The 16,450-nt window shown below is 37.8% G+C and overlaps 2 protein-coding genes and 1 pseudogene across 2 annotated transcripts in view; 2 read left to right on the forward strand and 1 right to left on the reverse strand.

The window, feature by feature from the left end:
* Positions 1-16,450, reverse strand: part of ZSWIM5 (zinc finger SWIM-type containing 5) — a 160,228-nt gene that overhangs the window by 112,184 nt on the left and 31,594 nt on the right. The window lies entirely within an intron of this gene.
* LOC120366107 (DNA-directed RNA polymerases I, II, and III subunit RPABC4) lies at positions 8,552-9,067 on the forward strand. The gene has a single exon (XM_039474572.2). The coding sequence runs from the start codon at positions 8,591-8,593 to the stop codon at positions 8,765-8,767; it is 177 nt and encodes a 58-aa protein (XP_039330506.1). The 5' UTR covers positions 8,552-8,590; the 3' UTR covers positions 8,768-9,067.
* LOC120365992 (homeobox protein CDX-1 pseudogene) lies at positions 11,590-15,192 on the forward strand (annotated as a pseudogene).

Below are 16,450 nucleotides of genomic sequence, written 5' to 3' on the forward strand. Positions count from 1 at the left end.
ACAAACTCTTACCATATTAAAGAACCTATTAATATGCTGAAAGGACAAGCTACAGACTGGGAGAAAATATTTACAAACTAATTATCAAACCAAGAAACACCATTTACAATATATAAAGGACACTTAAAACTCAAAAAAAAAAAAAAAACAATGCAATTAGCAAATGGGCAAAAGATATAAAGAGACATCTCACCAAAAAGGACAGACAGACAGCAAATGAAAAAGATGTTCAATACAACAGGCCATTAGGGAAAAACAAATTAAAACCACATGAGATATCACACTGCACCTAGCAGAACAGCCAAAATTTAAAAAAAGCAACACCACCAGGCATTGATGACAATGCAGAAAAACTGAATCACTTGTAAGCTGGTGGAAATGTAAACTGGTACAGTGAACTGGAAAACAGATTGGGAGTGTCTTAAAAAACTAAACATATAACTAACAAATGCCTTAGCAATTACACTCCTGGGCATTCAGGAAAATACTGAACACATAATCCTGTTGAAAGCAGCTTTATTTATAATTCACATTCATATTCAGCTGAAAACTGGAAGTCTTCAGTGGGTAAACAGTTAAATTGTAGTGTATATTCATACCATGGAATACTACTCAACAATAAAAAAATATGCAATTAATAACACATAACACCACCATGCAACTTAAAATCCCCAGAGAATTATGCTGAGTGAAAAAATTCCCCAAAGCTACATTATATTATTCCATCTATGTAACATTTACATTTTTAAAATTGTAAAATTATAGGAGTAGAGAATAAGTCAGTGGTTGGCAGAGATTAGGATGCTGATGGAGAGAGGAATACCAGAGGGAAGTGAGTATAGCTATAAAATGGCAATGTGATGGATTCTTGTGGTGATGTACACATTTTGCATCTTGAACATACATATCAATGTCAATATCCTGGCTGTGATATTCTACTATAGTTTGCAAGGTGTTATCATTGGGGGAAATTAGGTAAAGGGCACATGGGATCTCTTTACATTATTTCTTACAATTGCAATGTAAATGTATAATTATCTCAAAATTAAAAATTTAATAAAAAGCTTATATAATGCTTTAAAGATGAATAATATATAATAGTCCTGCCTTTGGTGAGCCAATGAATTCACAAAGCAGTGGGGAAGTCAAGCATTTAAATCAAAATCACAGCTGGGTGCTGTGGCTCACACCTATAATTCTAACACTTTGGGAGGCCAAGGCAGGTGGATCATTTGAGCTCTGGAATTTGAAACCAGCCTAACCAACATGGCAAAATCACAACTCTACCAAAAATACAAAAAATTAGCTGGGCACAGTGGTTTGCAGCTGTAGTCCCAGCCACCTGGAAGGATGAGGCACAAGAATCACTTGAACTTGAGAGGCAGAGGTTGCAGTGAGCCGAGATTGAGCCACTGAACTCCGGCCTTGGCAACAAAGCAACGCTCTGTCTCAAAAAAAAAAAATCAAAATCACAATTAATGATGATAGTAGCTACTAATTATATAGCATTTACCATGTACCAGATACTCTTTACACATATTAACTCACTTTATCTTCACAACAACCAAATAAGGTAGTACTATTATTATTGTTGTTTTTATTGTTATTATTTTATGGATGACCAAACTGAAGTATAGAGCTGTTTGGTGACTTTTTACAATTAGTAGCTAACAAGTAATATAAAAGTTATATACAATGTATGGAGAGAACATAAAAATTGGAGTGATCAATTATATTGGGGGGGCGGTTCATACAACATTTCACTGAATAACTGAATCTTGATAGAATACCTGATCAACTCCTTAGTATCTAAGTGAAAGATCAAAATATGCAAATTTTATTTTACTATGGAAATATGTAATTGTATGTCACTATATATGTATATATGTACTTGTATATCAAAACATCACATTGTATACATTAAATTTATATAATAAATAAGAAAAAAATGCAGATTTCACTGATGTGGTGAGATGATGCTACTAAAAGAGAAGTCATTTATAATAGCTTCCCTGGCTCTCAATTTTCTTCCTCATAAAATAAGCAGTTTAGATTACTTTATTTCTGAAGTCCCTTCTACTTCATACAGTCTATGATTTTATGCTGCCAGCATAGAGAGCTAAACAAATTACTGGGACACTGTAGGCACAGTACTTTTCTCTGTGCAATACTAGAATAACTCATGAGAAATGTGCTTTTGTGTCCTAAAAACAAGGATATAGCTACTGTCACTTATAAATTAAACAGCACTGTGATTCAAGTTAAAAAAGACTTTGGAGTTAGTTTGAGACATTGAACCACCATTTATAATGTGTCTATGGGAAAATAACTTTTAAACTAAATTTGGCATATAAAGCAATTGTGCAAAAACTGTCCATACTCTGTTCAAATGTATTCTAAAATGTTTGTTAAGGAGAAAAGAAAAAGCTAAGTCCTTTTAGAATATTAGACTCAGGTTTGGAAGGAGCTGTAGGTCTTGAGGAGAAAAGTTAATGAATAATCTTTTGTGTTTGATGCCAATTAGTTTTTATAACAGTTACAAGGCTTCAAAGGATGGGAAGCGGTAGAGAAGAGTTCGAGAGAAAATTTCCATCCAGACTGAAAAAAGCAGCAGAGGATAGTCTCAGGAAAACAGTGCATATGTAAACAGAATCATTTCCTTTCTTTTTGGTTATGTTGGAAAAAAGCATGATGCTGAAAGATGCAGGAAGGCACGCAAAACCTGAGCTGGGAAAAACAGAACAAAAATAGCCTCTAGTGGCCAGGTGCAGTGAGTGGCTCATGCCTGTAATGGCCAACCATTTCCACATGAGATACTTCATATGAATAGAATCATACAATATTTGTCCTTTAGTGGCTATTTTGCTTAGCACAATGTCCTAAAGGGTTATCTGTGTCGTAGCATGTGACATGATTTTCTTTTTAAAGCCTGCTTCATACATCACTATGTGTGTGTGTGTGTGTGTGTGTGTGTGTGTGTGTGTGTGTGTATCACATTTTCTCTATCCATTCATTCATTCACCAGTGGACACTTCAGTTGTGTCTACCTCTTGTTTACTGTGAATAATGCTTCAATGAACATGGGATTATTTTAAGATTCTGCTTTGAATTCTTTTGGATATATACTCAGAAGTGGGATTGCTGGATCATAAGGTAATTCCGTTTTGTTTTGTTTTTTTTTTTAGTAGGGGGAGAACTTCGAACTGTTTCCATAATGTAAAAATACCATTTTACATTCCCACTCATAGGGTGCATGACTTCCAATTTTTCTGCATCAGTCATAGAAACAGAAAGCAGAAAAGGGATTGCTAAGGGATGAGGTAAGGGGAAGAGGAAATTAGTGTTTAATGAATAAGAGTTTCTGTTTTGCAAGATGAAAACGTTCTAGAGAACTGTTGCACAACAATATGAATATACTTAACATTACTAAACTTAAAAATGGTTAAGATGATAAACTTAACGTACTGTGTTTTCTCTACAAAAAAACAGATTATGCCACACTGACATTTTCTAATGGTTTAGCTTTATATAAACAATTGACTGTAATTATTGGTCAAATCTTAGATTTCATTATCTATGCTTATGGGATGTCTTAACAGCTTGAACTGTGTGATTTACAGTCTCCAACTATACTGACATTCCTTGATTACTTTTAAAAAACTGTCTCTTTAAAGAGACACATGTCTACTAAGAATTAAGATTAGTGAATTTAATAATCCTGATAAGAAAACTGAAAAGAAGACTATAAGCCAATTTTTTTCTTTGACTTTTAATCTTCTATTATCAGAACAAACCAATTCTCATTGTCCCTTGGACACATCTCCTCCTCCCATTCACCTACTTCCTACTGGCAGACATTTTTCAGGATTTTTTAGTTGTATAGCTGTCCAGCTTGAAAGGACTTCTCAATGTGTGAGGTTTTTTTTTTGTTTTTTTTTTTTTTGAGATGGCGTCTCACTCTGTCATCCAGGCTGGAGTGCAGTGGCATGATCTCGGCTCACTGCAACCTCTGCCTCCCAGACCAAGTGATCCTCCCACCTCAGCCTCCCAAGTAGCTAGGACCATAGGCATGCACCACCATGCCTGGCTAATTTTTCTATTTTTGGTAGAGATGGGGTTTCGCCACCAGCCCAGGCTGGTCTTGAACTCCTGAGCTCAAGCAATCCACCTGCCTCAGCCTCCCAAAGTGCTAGGATTATAGGCGTGAGCCACCGAGCCTCATCTCAATATGTGAAGTCTTAGTAGGACTTTTTATTATTTAGAAAACCTTGAAATACTGAGGTTCACAACGGGTCATAAAGAACTAACACTTCCTTTCAGCCACCTACATTAATCTTAAAACCATAATTTATTTCATTTCATATGTTAAATAATACATCAAATTCATAATACATAAAATATAATTTATCCTGGTTGCAAAATTTCATAGTGAAAATAAAAGCAACTGGGATTACAGGTGTGAGTCACTGCACCCGGCCAATTTGGGTTTTCTTTCACTTTTTATCCTTTTTTTTGCTCCTACTACAAGCATGGAAGGTCTTCCGTAATTACTTTAAAATATACATCTGGTAAGTACAATAGCTGGATTTCCTGGGCCTATTTCTCTTGTCTTTTTTTTTCCTCTTGGTGTTTAGTCAAATCTTGTCAGTTTGCATAACTGGTTATTTTTTACTGAGTTTCATTATTGTATATGGAAAACTGTAGAAATAACCTCAGGCTCTAGAACATGTTACCTTCTTCCAGAAATTTACTTTTCTTATTTAACAGGCAATTAAGCTAAAGGAAGATTGCTTTAAGCAGGATCGAGATAATAAAAATTGAGTTTCAGACCTTTTGAATACTAGTATAGACTAGTATTCTGGCTCACCCTTACTGCTAGGGTATAATTCTTTGGGGTTCCAATAAAAAGCCTGGGGTGTTTACCAGAGCTTCTCCTCCTTAGTAGCTCTCCACATTTTGCTCTTCTAGCCCCATAAGACTGCTGAAAGCCCTATTCAATTTCTCAGCCTCTTATCCTTGCTAATTTTGTAAACAGCAATCACCTTGAGTGGTCCCAAATGTTGGGCTCACCCCTCTAAGCTTCTCCCTTCTACCAGATCTTAGACTCACAAATTTTCATTGCCTTGGTACTTTCTGATGCCTTCAGATTTTTTTATTTTTTAGACACAGGGTCTGCACTGTGTTGGCTGGACACGGTGGCTCATGCATGTAATCCCAGCACTTTGGGAAGCCGAGGCAGGAGGGTCAGGAGAGCCTAGGAGTTTGAGTGAAACCCTGTCTCTACCAGGAGAAAAAAAAAAAAAAAAAAAAAACCTGGGCGTGGTGCATGCCTATGGTCCCAGCTACTCAGGAGGCTGAAGTGGGAGAATTGCTTAAGCCTGGGAGGCGGAGGTTGCAGTGAGCTGACACTGTGCTACTGCACTCCAGCCTGGGCAACAGAGTAAGACTCTGTCTCAAAAAAAAAAAAAGAAAGAAAGAAAAAGAAAAGAAAATTATAGACCAATATTTTTCATGAACATAGACACAAAAATTAACAAAATATTAGCATACCAAGTCTGGAAATATATACAAAGAATAATATACCACAACAAAGTGGGCTTTCTTTTGTGAATGCAAAGCTGGTTCAATATTTGAAAAGTAATTTATGTAATCCTCCATATTAACAGTCCAAAGAAGAAAAACATAATGATCGTACAATTTGACACAGAAAAAAGCATTTGACAAAATATAACATCTGTTCATGACTAAAAACAACAGCAAAAATAAAACTCTTAGCAAACCTGGAAAAGAAGTAAATTTCTTAAGCCTGATAAAGGGTACAAAAATCCTCCATCTAACAGAATACTAAATGGTGAAAGACTCAAGCCTTCTTCCTAATATCAGGAATAAGGCAATGATGTATATTCTCCCCATTCCTATTCAACATTGTACTGAAAAATCTTAGCTAGTGCAACACAGAAAGAAAAACTAATAAAAACATACAGATTGAAAATGCCCTTATTCAAAGATAACACGATTGTCTACATAGAAGCTCCCAAGGAATTTACAAAAAAGTGCATTTAGCAAGGACTCAGTTACAAGATCATCATACAAAAGCCAAGCATATTTCTTTATGCTAGCAATATACAAACACAAACATAAATTTTTTTTTAAAAAAACCAATTATAATAACTTCAAAAAAGTAAAATATTTAGGTATAAGTCTAACAAAACATGTAAGGGTCTATAGACCGAAAACTATAAAACAGTGATGAAAGAAATCCAGGAAGACCTAAATAAATAGAGAGATGCACTGTGTTCACAGACTGAAGATTTAACATAGCAAAGATTTCAATTTTCCTAAAATTGATATACAGGTTTAATGCAATCCCACTCAAAATCCCAGTAGATTTTTTAAAACACAGACAAGCTAATTTTAAAATTTATACAGAAAGGCAAAGGAATTGGAAGAGCTCAAATAATTCTGAAAGGGAAGAATAAAGTTAGAGGAACCACATGAACTTTAAGAATTAATATAAAGCAGCCAGGCACGGTGGTTCAAGCCTATAATCCCAGCACTTTGGGAGGCTGAGGCAGGAGGATCATTTGGGGCCAGGAGTTCGAGACCAGCATGGGCAGTAACACAAGACCTTGCCTCTAGAAAAAAAAAAAATTGCCAGCCATGATGGTGCACAACTGTTGTGTCCCAGCTCCTTGGGAGGCTGAGATAGGAGGTTTGCTTGAGCCCAGAAGTTTGAGGCTGCAAGTGAGCAATGATCATGACACTGGACTCCAGCCTGGGCAACAGTATGAGACCCTATCTCCACACAAACATGACCAATCAATTTTGAAAAAGATATAAAATCAATTCAATGAAGAGAGAAGAGTCTTTTCAATATATACGATTGGACACTGAACACTAAACATTGAACATCAATACGCAAAATGAATAAACAAACCTCAATCTAAACCTCACATTTTGTACCAAAATTAACTCAAAATGGATCACAGTCTAAATGTAAAAGTATAAAATGGTTAGACTAAAACACAACAGAATATCTTTGTGACCTGGGATTAGGCAAAGAGTTTTTACACAAGTCACCAAAAGCACAATCCATAAAAGAAGAAACTGGTAAGCTGGACTTCATTAATATTAAAAACTCTCACTCTACCAAAGACACTATTAAAATATGGAAAAAACAAGCCACAGACTGGGAGAAAATATTTACAAGACACATATCCAATAAAGAACTTGCATCTAGAATATAAAATAAACTCTCAAAATTCAAAATAGGAATACAATACAATATTTAAACCAATTTAAAAATAAGCAAAAGATTTGGCCACTACTCTGAAGAGAATATATAAATGGCAAATAAGTACATTAAAATGCTCAGCATCATTTGCCCCTAGAAAAATACAAATTAAAATCATTATGAAATACTACTACATACCTATGAAAATGGGCAATACAAAAAATATCGACAATACCAAGTGCTGATGAAGATGTAGAACCAGGACTCTCATGCTTTGCTAGTGGGAGTGCAAAATGGTACAGGTGCTCTGTAAAAGCATTTGTCAGTTTCTTAAGTTAAATATACACTTACCACATTACCCAGCAATCCCACTCCTGGGATTTCTCCCTAGAGAAATGAAAACTTATGTTAACCAAAAAAAAAACAACAACAACAAAAAAAAAACTGGTTATCAACGTTTATAGCAGCTCTTTTCATAATGCCAAAAATTAGAAACAACCCAAATATCCTTTAACAGGACGCACAATTTGTAGTACATTTATATAACACAATACTAGCCAGCAATAGGAAAGAACAAACTATAAATACATGCAACAGCTTAGAGGAATATATCAAAGATGTTACGCTGAGTAAAAGAAGCCATCTAGAAAGGTAACACACTATGTATTTCCAATTATATAACATTCTAAAAAAAAAACTATAATGATGGAGAACAGATCAGTAGCTGCCAAGTGTTAAGGGTGTGACTATGATGGGAGGGAGTTTTTTGGAGTGATGAAACTGTTCATATCCTGGTTATGATATAGGTTACATGAATTTATACATCACAGAACTGTACATCAAAAGAAAAAAGTCACCTTTATTGTGTGATTTTTTTTAAAATTCCATTTATTTTTAGATTTCAAGGAAAAAAAGAGAACAGGAAGAACGAACAAAGGAGACTGAGATGGAGCTGCGAACAAGGTAGGAGAAAAACTAGGAGAGTGTGGTACCCGACAAACCTCATGAAGGAAATGAATCAAGGATGACAGTGATCAACCAAATACCAAAAACTGCTGATATTCAAGTAAGAAAAGGACTGAGAAATGACAACTGGCAATGTCGAGGTGGCTCTGATGAGAATGAATCTGGAATAGTAAATACTGGTTGAAGCAGATTTAAGAGAAAATGGGAGCACAGAAATTGGTAGTTAACAAGTATAGATAACTCTTGAAGTATTGCTATAAAGGACGGTAAATAAATTTTTAATAAGAAATAAAAGTATGTTTTTATGCTAATGGGAATATCCAATAAGGAATAAAATGTTGGGAGAAGTTTTCCCGTGTTGCGTAGGTAGCAAGTTGGCCGGGACTAACAATGGACACTCAGAAGGACGTTCAGCCTCCAAAGCAGCAACCAATGATATATATCTGTGGAGAATGTCACACAGAAAATGAAATAAAATCTAGGGATCCAATCAGATGCAGAGAATGTGGATACAGAATAATGTACAAGAAAAGGACTAAAAGATTGGTCGTTTTTGATGCTCGATGAAACCTGGGAATTCAGAGAAATGTCTTCACTTATACTTAGATTTGCTCTCTCAAAGTTTCTAATTGTTGTATAGCTTTTGATTTTGCATACAGTAGTTTCCCCTTCAGGGGATGCATCCCAAGGCCCCCAGTGGACTCCCGAAACCTCAGATAGTACCAAACCTTTATACACCTTTTTTCTATATATACAGACCGATGATAAAGTGTAATGTATAAATTAAGCACAGCAAGAGATTAATAAAATAGAACAATAACATACTGTAATAAAGTTATATGAATGTGAAAAAAAAAAGAATAAAAAGTTGATGATGTAGTCCAAATTATTTGCAAATAGCTTCTTTTCAGCACTTATAATATATATATGATATAACTTAATATAAGTGCTGAATTATTATAACTTATTTATTTATACATATACCTACCACGTTGTAGCCATAGTCTGAAAACATTAACAAATATCATGCCAACAAAAACTTCTGATTTGAAAAAAAAAAAAGTATAAAATAGAAATATCTGTTTCCAGACTTTTTTTTTTTTTGAGACACAGTCTCATTCTTACCCAGGCTGGAGTGTAGTGGTGCAATCCTGGCTCACTGCAACCTCCCCTTCCCCAGTACAAGCAATTTTCATGCTTCAGCCTCCCCAGTAGCTGGGATTACAGGTGTATGCCACCACACCTGGTTACTTTTTATATTTTTAGTAGACACAGGGTTTCACTATGCTGCCCAGGCTGGTCTTGAACTCCTGGCCTCAAGTGATCCACCCACCTCAGTCTTCCAAAGTTGTTTCCAGACTTTATAGACTACACACACACACACGTGCACACACGCGCACACACACACACACACACACACACACACAATTGTATATATACATACTCATATTGACCATAAGCTCAATGGTCAGCTCTGTGATAAATCAACTTATTTTCCTATGAATATCCTTTATAGCACAGTCAAAGTAACTCCCTAACTTCCCAGTCCACTCCTGACTCACCACATGACCATCTTTAGTCCTACACTACCCACATTTCTGGTATTAACTATGAACCTAACTGAATTCTAAGTTTTCAAGGCTGAGAAATACAGTCCTGTTATTATAAATGTTCTATGGCTTCCCCATGTCCCCATGGACAAAAATGATATGTTCTGAATAACAAGTGACATCATCTTTAATAAAAGAAAAGATTAGCAATATCAACTTTTTTTTTTTTTTTTTTTTTGGTGAGACAGTCTCAATTGTGTTGCCCAGGCTGGAGTGCAGTGGTACAATCTTGGCTCACTGCAACCTCTACCTCTCAGGCTCAGGAGATCTCCCGCCTCAGCTTCCTGAGTAGCTGGGACCATAGGCATTCACCATAATGCCCAGCTAGCATTATCAACTTTTAAAAGGGCTAAATATTATACCTAAAAACCTAAATTTTGAAAGTGGGAAATTCTAAATCAAAACATGGCTAAACTTCTATGTAGATATAAGTTTAAATAAAATATCATACTAATTCAAGAAACAACTTTCTATAAAACTCCCTCCAATTACCACAAAGGAAAAGAGATGAATGGGTGGATGAATAGATAGATACATTCATTTATCATAGAGAGATACATTTATCAACTTGCCAGCTTCACTTGTAAACGTAGAATTACCATCATAGAAAACGTTTCTGCTTTGCAGAACACAACTGTACATTCTAATACAGTTTTAAGAAAGACCTCTTAAGCAATTCCATGGTTACTTAAGTGGTTTATATATGCAAATAAAAAGGAAGAAACCAGTTGGACATACAGTATGAAAAGAAAAAATATGGGAATAGGCGAAATCATCTCAACATTTCTTACTTTTCTCCTTTCTAAAAATCCCTTCTTCTTACTCTTTCATTTTCTCATCACCCACACCCCAAAAAAATACAAGATCCATGCCAAACCCCACAAAAACCCTTAGGCCCCTCTCAAGCATGCAAATGTAATTTTCTACCCAGACATCACAATTCCTTTTTAATGAAACAAAAACAATCTGTGAATGCCCACAGAAAAGAAAAAAATTGCAATAAAAAAATAAAAACAAGAGATGTGGGGGAGGGTCAAGATGGATATGGTAAATTCAGAGTTTAAATTGACATAAAAGATAATGAAGGTGAAGGGATTGTAATCAAACAAAATGGTTTGTAGTCTGTCATTTCATACAAATTAGAGTTAAAGAAATATATGAATATTCACTTGAATCAAAATCATTCATTACAGGAGTGGTCCTTCAAGTGAAAGGATCTCTGTCAAGGCCCAATGTGGCTGTCATTCTTTGTTCCATTTTGTAATTCAAAAACACACAAAAAAAATTGTATATGGATAAAAAGGAGAAAAAATAATTTAACATATGCACAAACTCATAAAGCCATCAAGAAAGGGAACACATTTATTCATGATATAACCAAATACATTAAAATTAGACCTTCAAAGAATGTTAATAAATGACAAGAGACACTTCAGTCACATGATACAGGATCCCTCCAGATGCACATTATGATTCAGATTTGAACAGTAAACAGAGTAGGCCAAAGGGTAGGGTAGGAGGACTTGAAGAAAAACACAATGCAGAAAAGGTCATCAAAATGAAAACTGTCTTCTTGCCACACAATCTGAAGAGAAGTTTCATTGAAAACAAAAAATAGCTGTAAACCAATTTAGGCTGAAATAATTGCAACATTTTATAATCTAACCTCTTAATAGTGAATAGAATTCTTCTCCCTGCTTAAGGATCAAATTGGTTGGGCTCTACACTTGTCTGGCACCATGCTGTGGGCTATTTCCTTTAATATATAACCAGTCAAAGATGTATTCAGGCTTTTGTGAGATCCAAAGCTTTGTAACTAACTGCATATTTCAGAGCATCATGACGTTTCTCTAAAAGGAGCAGGCAAAGCTATACACAGTGATAGCTTCCCTCAGAGAGCTAATATAAATTTCTCAAAGGTAGACACTGAACCCTTTATAGTATACCAAATACAGATACTTTTTCTTATAGTGCTTGTCCTATAATATTTATACTAATATTTTTCTTCCTTCAATTTGTATCAACATACCATAAGATCACAGCTGCTTAAGGGAATAACAACAATATAATTCTTCAAATAATAATTATTATCTTAATAATAAATATTATCTTTAGATAATAATTGTGGCTGGGCATGGTAGCTCATGCCCTTGTAAGCCCAGCACTTTAGGAGGCCAAGACATGAGAATTTCTTGAGTCCAGGAGTTTGAGACCAGCCTGGGCAATATAGTAGGACTCCATCTCTACAATTTTTTTTTTTTAATTAGCAGGACATGGTGGCACATCTATAGTCCTAACTGAGACTGAAGCAGTAGGACTGCTTGAGTCTAGGAGTTTGAGGCTGCAGTGGGCTAGGATTGTACCACATCACTCTAACCTGGTCAACAGAGCAAAACCTTGTCTCTAAAACTAAAAGAAAAACAAAAACATGATTTGTTACACGTATAAACACAGTAAAATAATCTATCAATAGTAAGTACTAACTGAAAATCATACTGCTACTTTCTCAGGCTTCATGATGAATGTCATCAACTGAATATACAATTTAGCACAAACCTTTATGGAATGATTATGCTCATATAAGCCATACATAAACACTATACCATTGTTAAATTTATAACTGATGGATTAAAGTAATTTCACATATTGGCATACATGTTACAAAGCTCTATCAAGAGACTGATATATAGCTTTTTAAAACCTTCCTAACGAAATGCATTAAGGTAACCAAATTAAATCATGGAGTTAAGGATGAAATGACATACATGACTATAGTATATGAGTTAAATCTTGCTTTCGTTTATCTGTAACAGGCTCATCTCATTACTCGTTGCATCCACATGGGAGTACAGAACAGAGTTAAATATTTGTTTATGTTGAAAAGTAACATCTATCTTTATACTAAATCTATTTCAAGTTTATCACATTCTTTATAAACTAATACTTCGTTCATTTTTCCCTATAAATTATGTTAAAACAAAAATTAATAATCTATCAACTTTTAAACTACCATAGAGAAGAGACTAAAAGGAAGATATCATCTGGGCATGGTGGCTCACACCTATACCCCAGCTCTGGGACACCAAAGTGGGAAGAACGCTTGAGGCCAGGGTTCAAGATCAGTCCAGGAAACATAGCAAGACCACATCTCTACAAAAAATTAAAATATTAGGTGGGCATTGTGGTCTATGCCTATAGTCCTAGCTACTCGGGAGGCTAAGGCAGGAGGATTGCTTGAACCCAGGAGTTTGAGGCTGCAATGAGCTATGATCACACTACTGCATTCCAGCCTGGGCAACAAAGTGAGACCCTATCTCTTAAAAAAAAAGGGGTGGGGAGAAGAAGACATACAAATGGCCAATAAGCACTCTGAAAAAATATTTAACATCAATCATTAGGAAAATGCAAATAACCACAATGAGATACCATTTCACACCCATTAGCATGGCTATAATAAGAACATCAAAAACTGTCAAGTATTGATGAGGATCAGGAGAAACAGGAACCCTGTAACATTGCTAGTAAATACGTAAAATGGTGCAGTTACTGTGGAAAATAGTTTGCCAGTTCCTTAAAAAGTTGAACACAATTACCATATGATCCAGCCATTCTACTCCTAGGTACATAACCAAGCGAAATGACAGTTAGACCCTATCTCAAAAAAACAAACAAACAAAAAAAGGCATAAACATAAAGATAACCACTAGAAAGAAAAAATATTTCCATACGCTAAAAGAAATTTTAAAAGAACAAAGGCATAGGAAAAAATCAACCCAAGAAATATAACACAGACACTAATTTTAACAAAATAATACAACAGCATATAAACAAGGCATGTCAGTCATATGAATACATGGAAATGGGCTTAATCCACTTATTGAAAGATAATTATTTTCTTTTTTCTTTTGGAGACAGGGTCTCACTCTGTCACACAGACTCGAGTGCAGTGGTGCCATCATGGCTCACTGTAGCCTGGACCTCCCAGGCTAAGGTGATCCTCCCACCTCAGCCTCCTAGGGAACTGGGACTATAGGCACATGCCACCACACCAGGCTAAGTTTTTGTTTGTTTGTTTTTTGTTTGTATTTTTAGTAGAGAAGGGGTATTGCCATGTTGCCCAGGCTGGTCTCAAACTCCTGGACTCAAGCAAGCTGCCCTCCTTGGCCTCTCTTAGTGCTGGGATTACAGGTGTGAGCCAAAGTGACTGGCAGAGAATGATTTTTCAATCGGCTCATAAGTAAAACTTAACTCTATGCTACACGTAAGAGATACATCTAAGTTAGCAATCTAAAAGACAAAAATTTTTAAAAAGGAAAAATATACTAGGCAAATGGCAACAATAAGAAAGTGATCCAGCCGGGCAAGGTGGCTCATGCCTGTAATCCCAGCACTTTGGGAGGCCGAGGCCCACAATCACGAGGTCAAGAGATCAAGACCATCCTTGCTAACGTGGCGAAACCCCATCTCTACTAAAACTACAAAAATTAGCTGGGCATGGTGGCATGCAACTGTAATCCCAGCTACTCAGGAAGCTGAGGCAGGAGAATCGCTTGAACTGGGGAGGTGGAGGTTGAAGGGAGCCAAGATCATGCCACTGCACTCCAGCCAGGGTGACAGAGACTCCATCTCAAAAAAAAAAATAAAAATAAAAAAATAAGACATTGAAAGGCCGGCGAGTGCAGGTGAGCGGCTGCTCGTCGTCGGGACCGCCGGGCTATTTGCTGGACAAGGATTCGCCCGTATACCCCGGCCCCGCCAGGCCTGGGGGGCGCCCTTCCCTGCGCCCAAGGACGACTGGGCCGCCGCCTACGGCCCGGGCCCCGCGGCCCCTGCCGCCAGCCCAGCTCAACTGGCATTCGGGCCCCCTCGGGACTTTAGCCCAGTGCCTGCGCCCCCTGGGCCGGACCCGGGCCTCCTGGCGCAGCCTCTCGGGGGCCCGGGCACACCGTCCTCGCCCGGAGCGCAGAGGCGGAAGCCCTACGAGTAGATGCGGCGCAGCGTGGCGGCAGGAGGCGGCGGTGGCAGCGGTAAGACTCGGACCAAGGACAAGTACCGCGTGGTCTACATCGACCATCAACACCTGGAGCTGGAGAAGGAGTTTCATTACATCCGTTACATCACAATCTGGCAGAAATCAGAGCTGGCTGCCAATCTGGGGCTTACTGAACGGCAGGTCAAGATCTGGTTTCAAAACCGGCGGGCAAAGGAACACAAAGTGAACAAGCAGCAGCAGCAGCAGCAACAGTCCCCACAGCTGCCGACAGCCCACAATACCACAGCCACCCCAGCAGGGCTGTCCCTGGGGGAGGCCTGTGCCCCAGCAACACCAGTCTCCTGGGCACCTCCTCCCCAATGCCTGTCAAAGAGGAGTTTCTGCCGTAGCCCCGTGCCCAGCCTGTGTGCCTGGGGACCTGGGGACTTGGGTGCTGGGGTTGTGGGTCCTGTGGGCCCAAGAGGTCTAATCTGAATCTCAGCCCTGCCACTGACCTTCTGGGACACAGTGGACAGTGACCAATCTACGCTCTGCATGCCCTTGGCCCATCTGTGCAGTAAGCCTGATGGATAAAGACCTCTTCCAGGGCCTGTGCTCTAGACCTCTGGGGGATAAGGGGGTCCAGGGTGGATGATCTCAATCTCCTGTGGGCATCTCAAACCCCAAATGGTTGGGGGAGGGGCCTAGACAAGGCTCCAGGCCCTGTTTCCTCCTCCATAGGTTCAGGGGTGCTGCGGAAGGCTGCTATAGGGACCCGACTGACCCTGGAAAAAGGGATGGAGCTAAAATAGATGGGATGCTTGCAGAGCATGACCTGAGAAACTGGTCAACTCACACCTGCCTCTTCCTGGAGCCTCACCTCTACCTGCCCCCATCATAAGGGCGTTGAGCCTTCCCCAGGCTGGCTGCTAAGCACAAAGCCCACAGCAACTGGCTCGGACTGCTCCACTGGGTTGCAAAATCACAGCCGTCATGATCACTCTCAGTGAGGCCTCTGGATTGAGAGGGAGGTTCCTGGAGGGGAGAAGCGGGCAGAGTCTACCCTACCAGGTTTCTATACCCCACCAGGCTGTCCATCAGGGTCCAGGGAGCCCCAGAGGACTTTATCTGGACGAAGCAGAGCTCACAGCTGGACAGGTGTTGTATACAGAGTGGAATCTCTTGGATGCAGCTTCAAGAATAAATTTTTCTTCTCTTGTAAAAAATGTATAAAAATCATTATACATAGCATTAAAGAAAGATTTTTGAGAAGTACAAATAAAAAATAAGATTAAACAAACATTACATAATTATATGTAATTATTATTTATAATTATGACAATGTTCTCAAGGAAAGTATAGGATATGTAATAAGGATACCTAACCTAGTGAGATTAGGAAGGCTAATTTCAATCTAGACCCAAGGAAATACACTAAAGCAAAGACTAAAGAATAAGTAGGAATTAGGTAAGCAAAGAAGGGTGAAAAAGACAAGACAAAAAGAATGTGCAAAGACCAGAAAAAGGAGCATATTGTTTGTTTAGCAGCTTTACTGAGAAAAAATTGACATGCAATAAATTGTATCTATTTAAAGCATAATTTGTTAAGTTTTGACATGTGTTAAGTTTGATATAAGTTTTGACATACATGAAACCATCACCACTATTG

This window comes from Saimiri boliviensis, chromosome 11 (assembly GCF_048565385.1).
Source record: "Saimiri boliviensis isolate mSaiBol1 chromosome 11, mSaiBol1.pri, whole genome shotgun sequence".
NCBI lineage: Eukaryota > Metazoa > Chordata > Mammalia > Primates > Cebidae > Saimiri > Saimiri boliviensis.

Bases quoted from the DNA above. Each gene is read 5' to 3' on its own strand.
- LOC120366107 (XM_039474572.2), top strand. From the start codon at position 8,591: ATGGACACTCAGAAGGACGTTCAGCCTCCAAAGCAGCAACCAATGATA.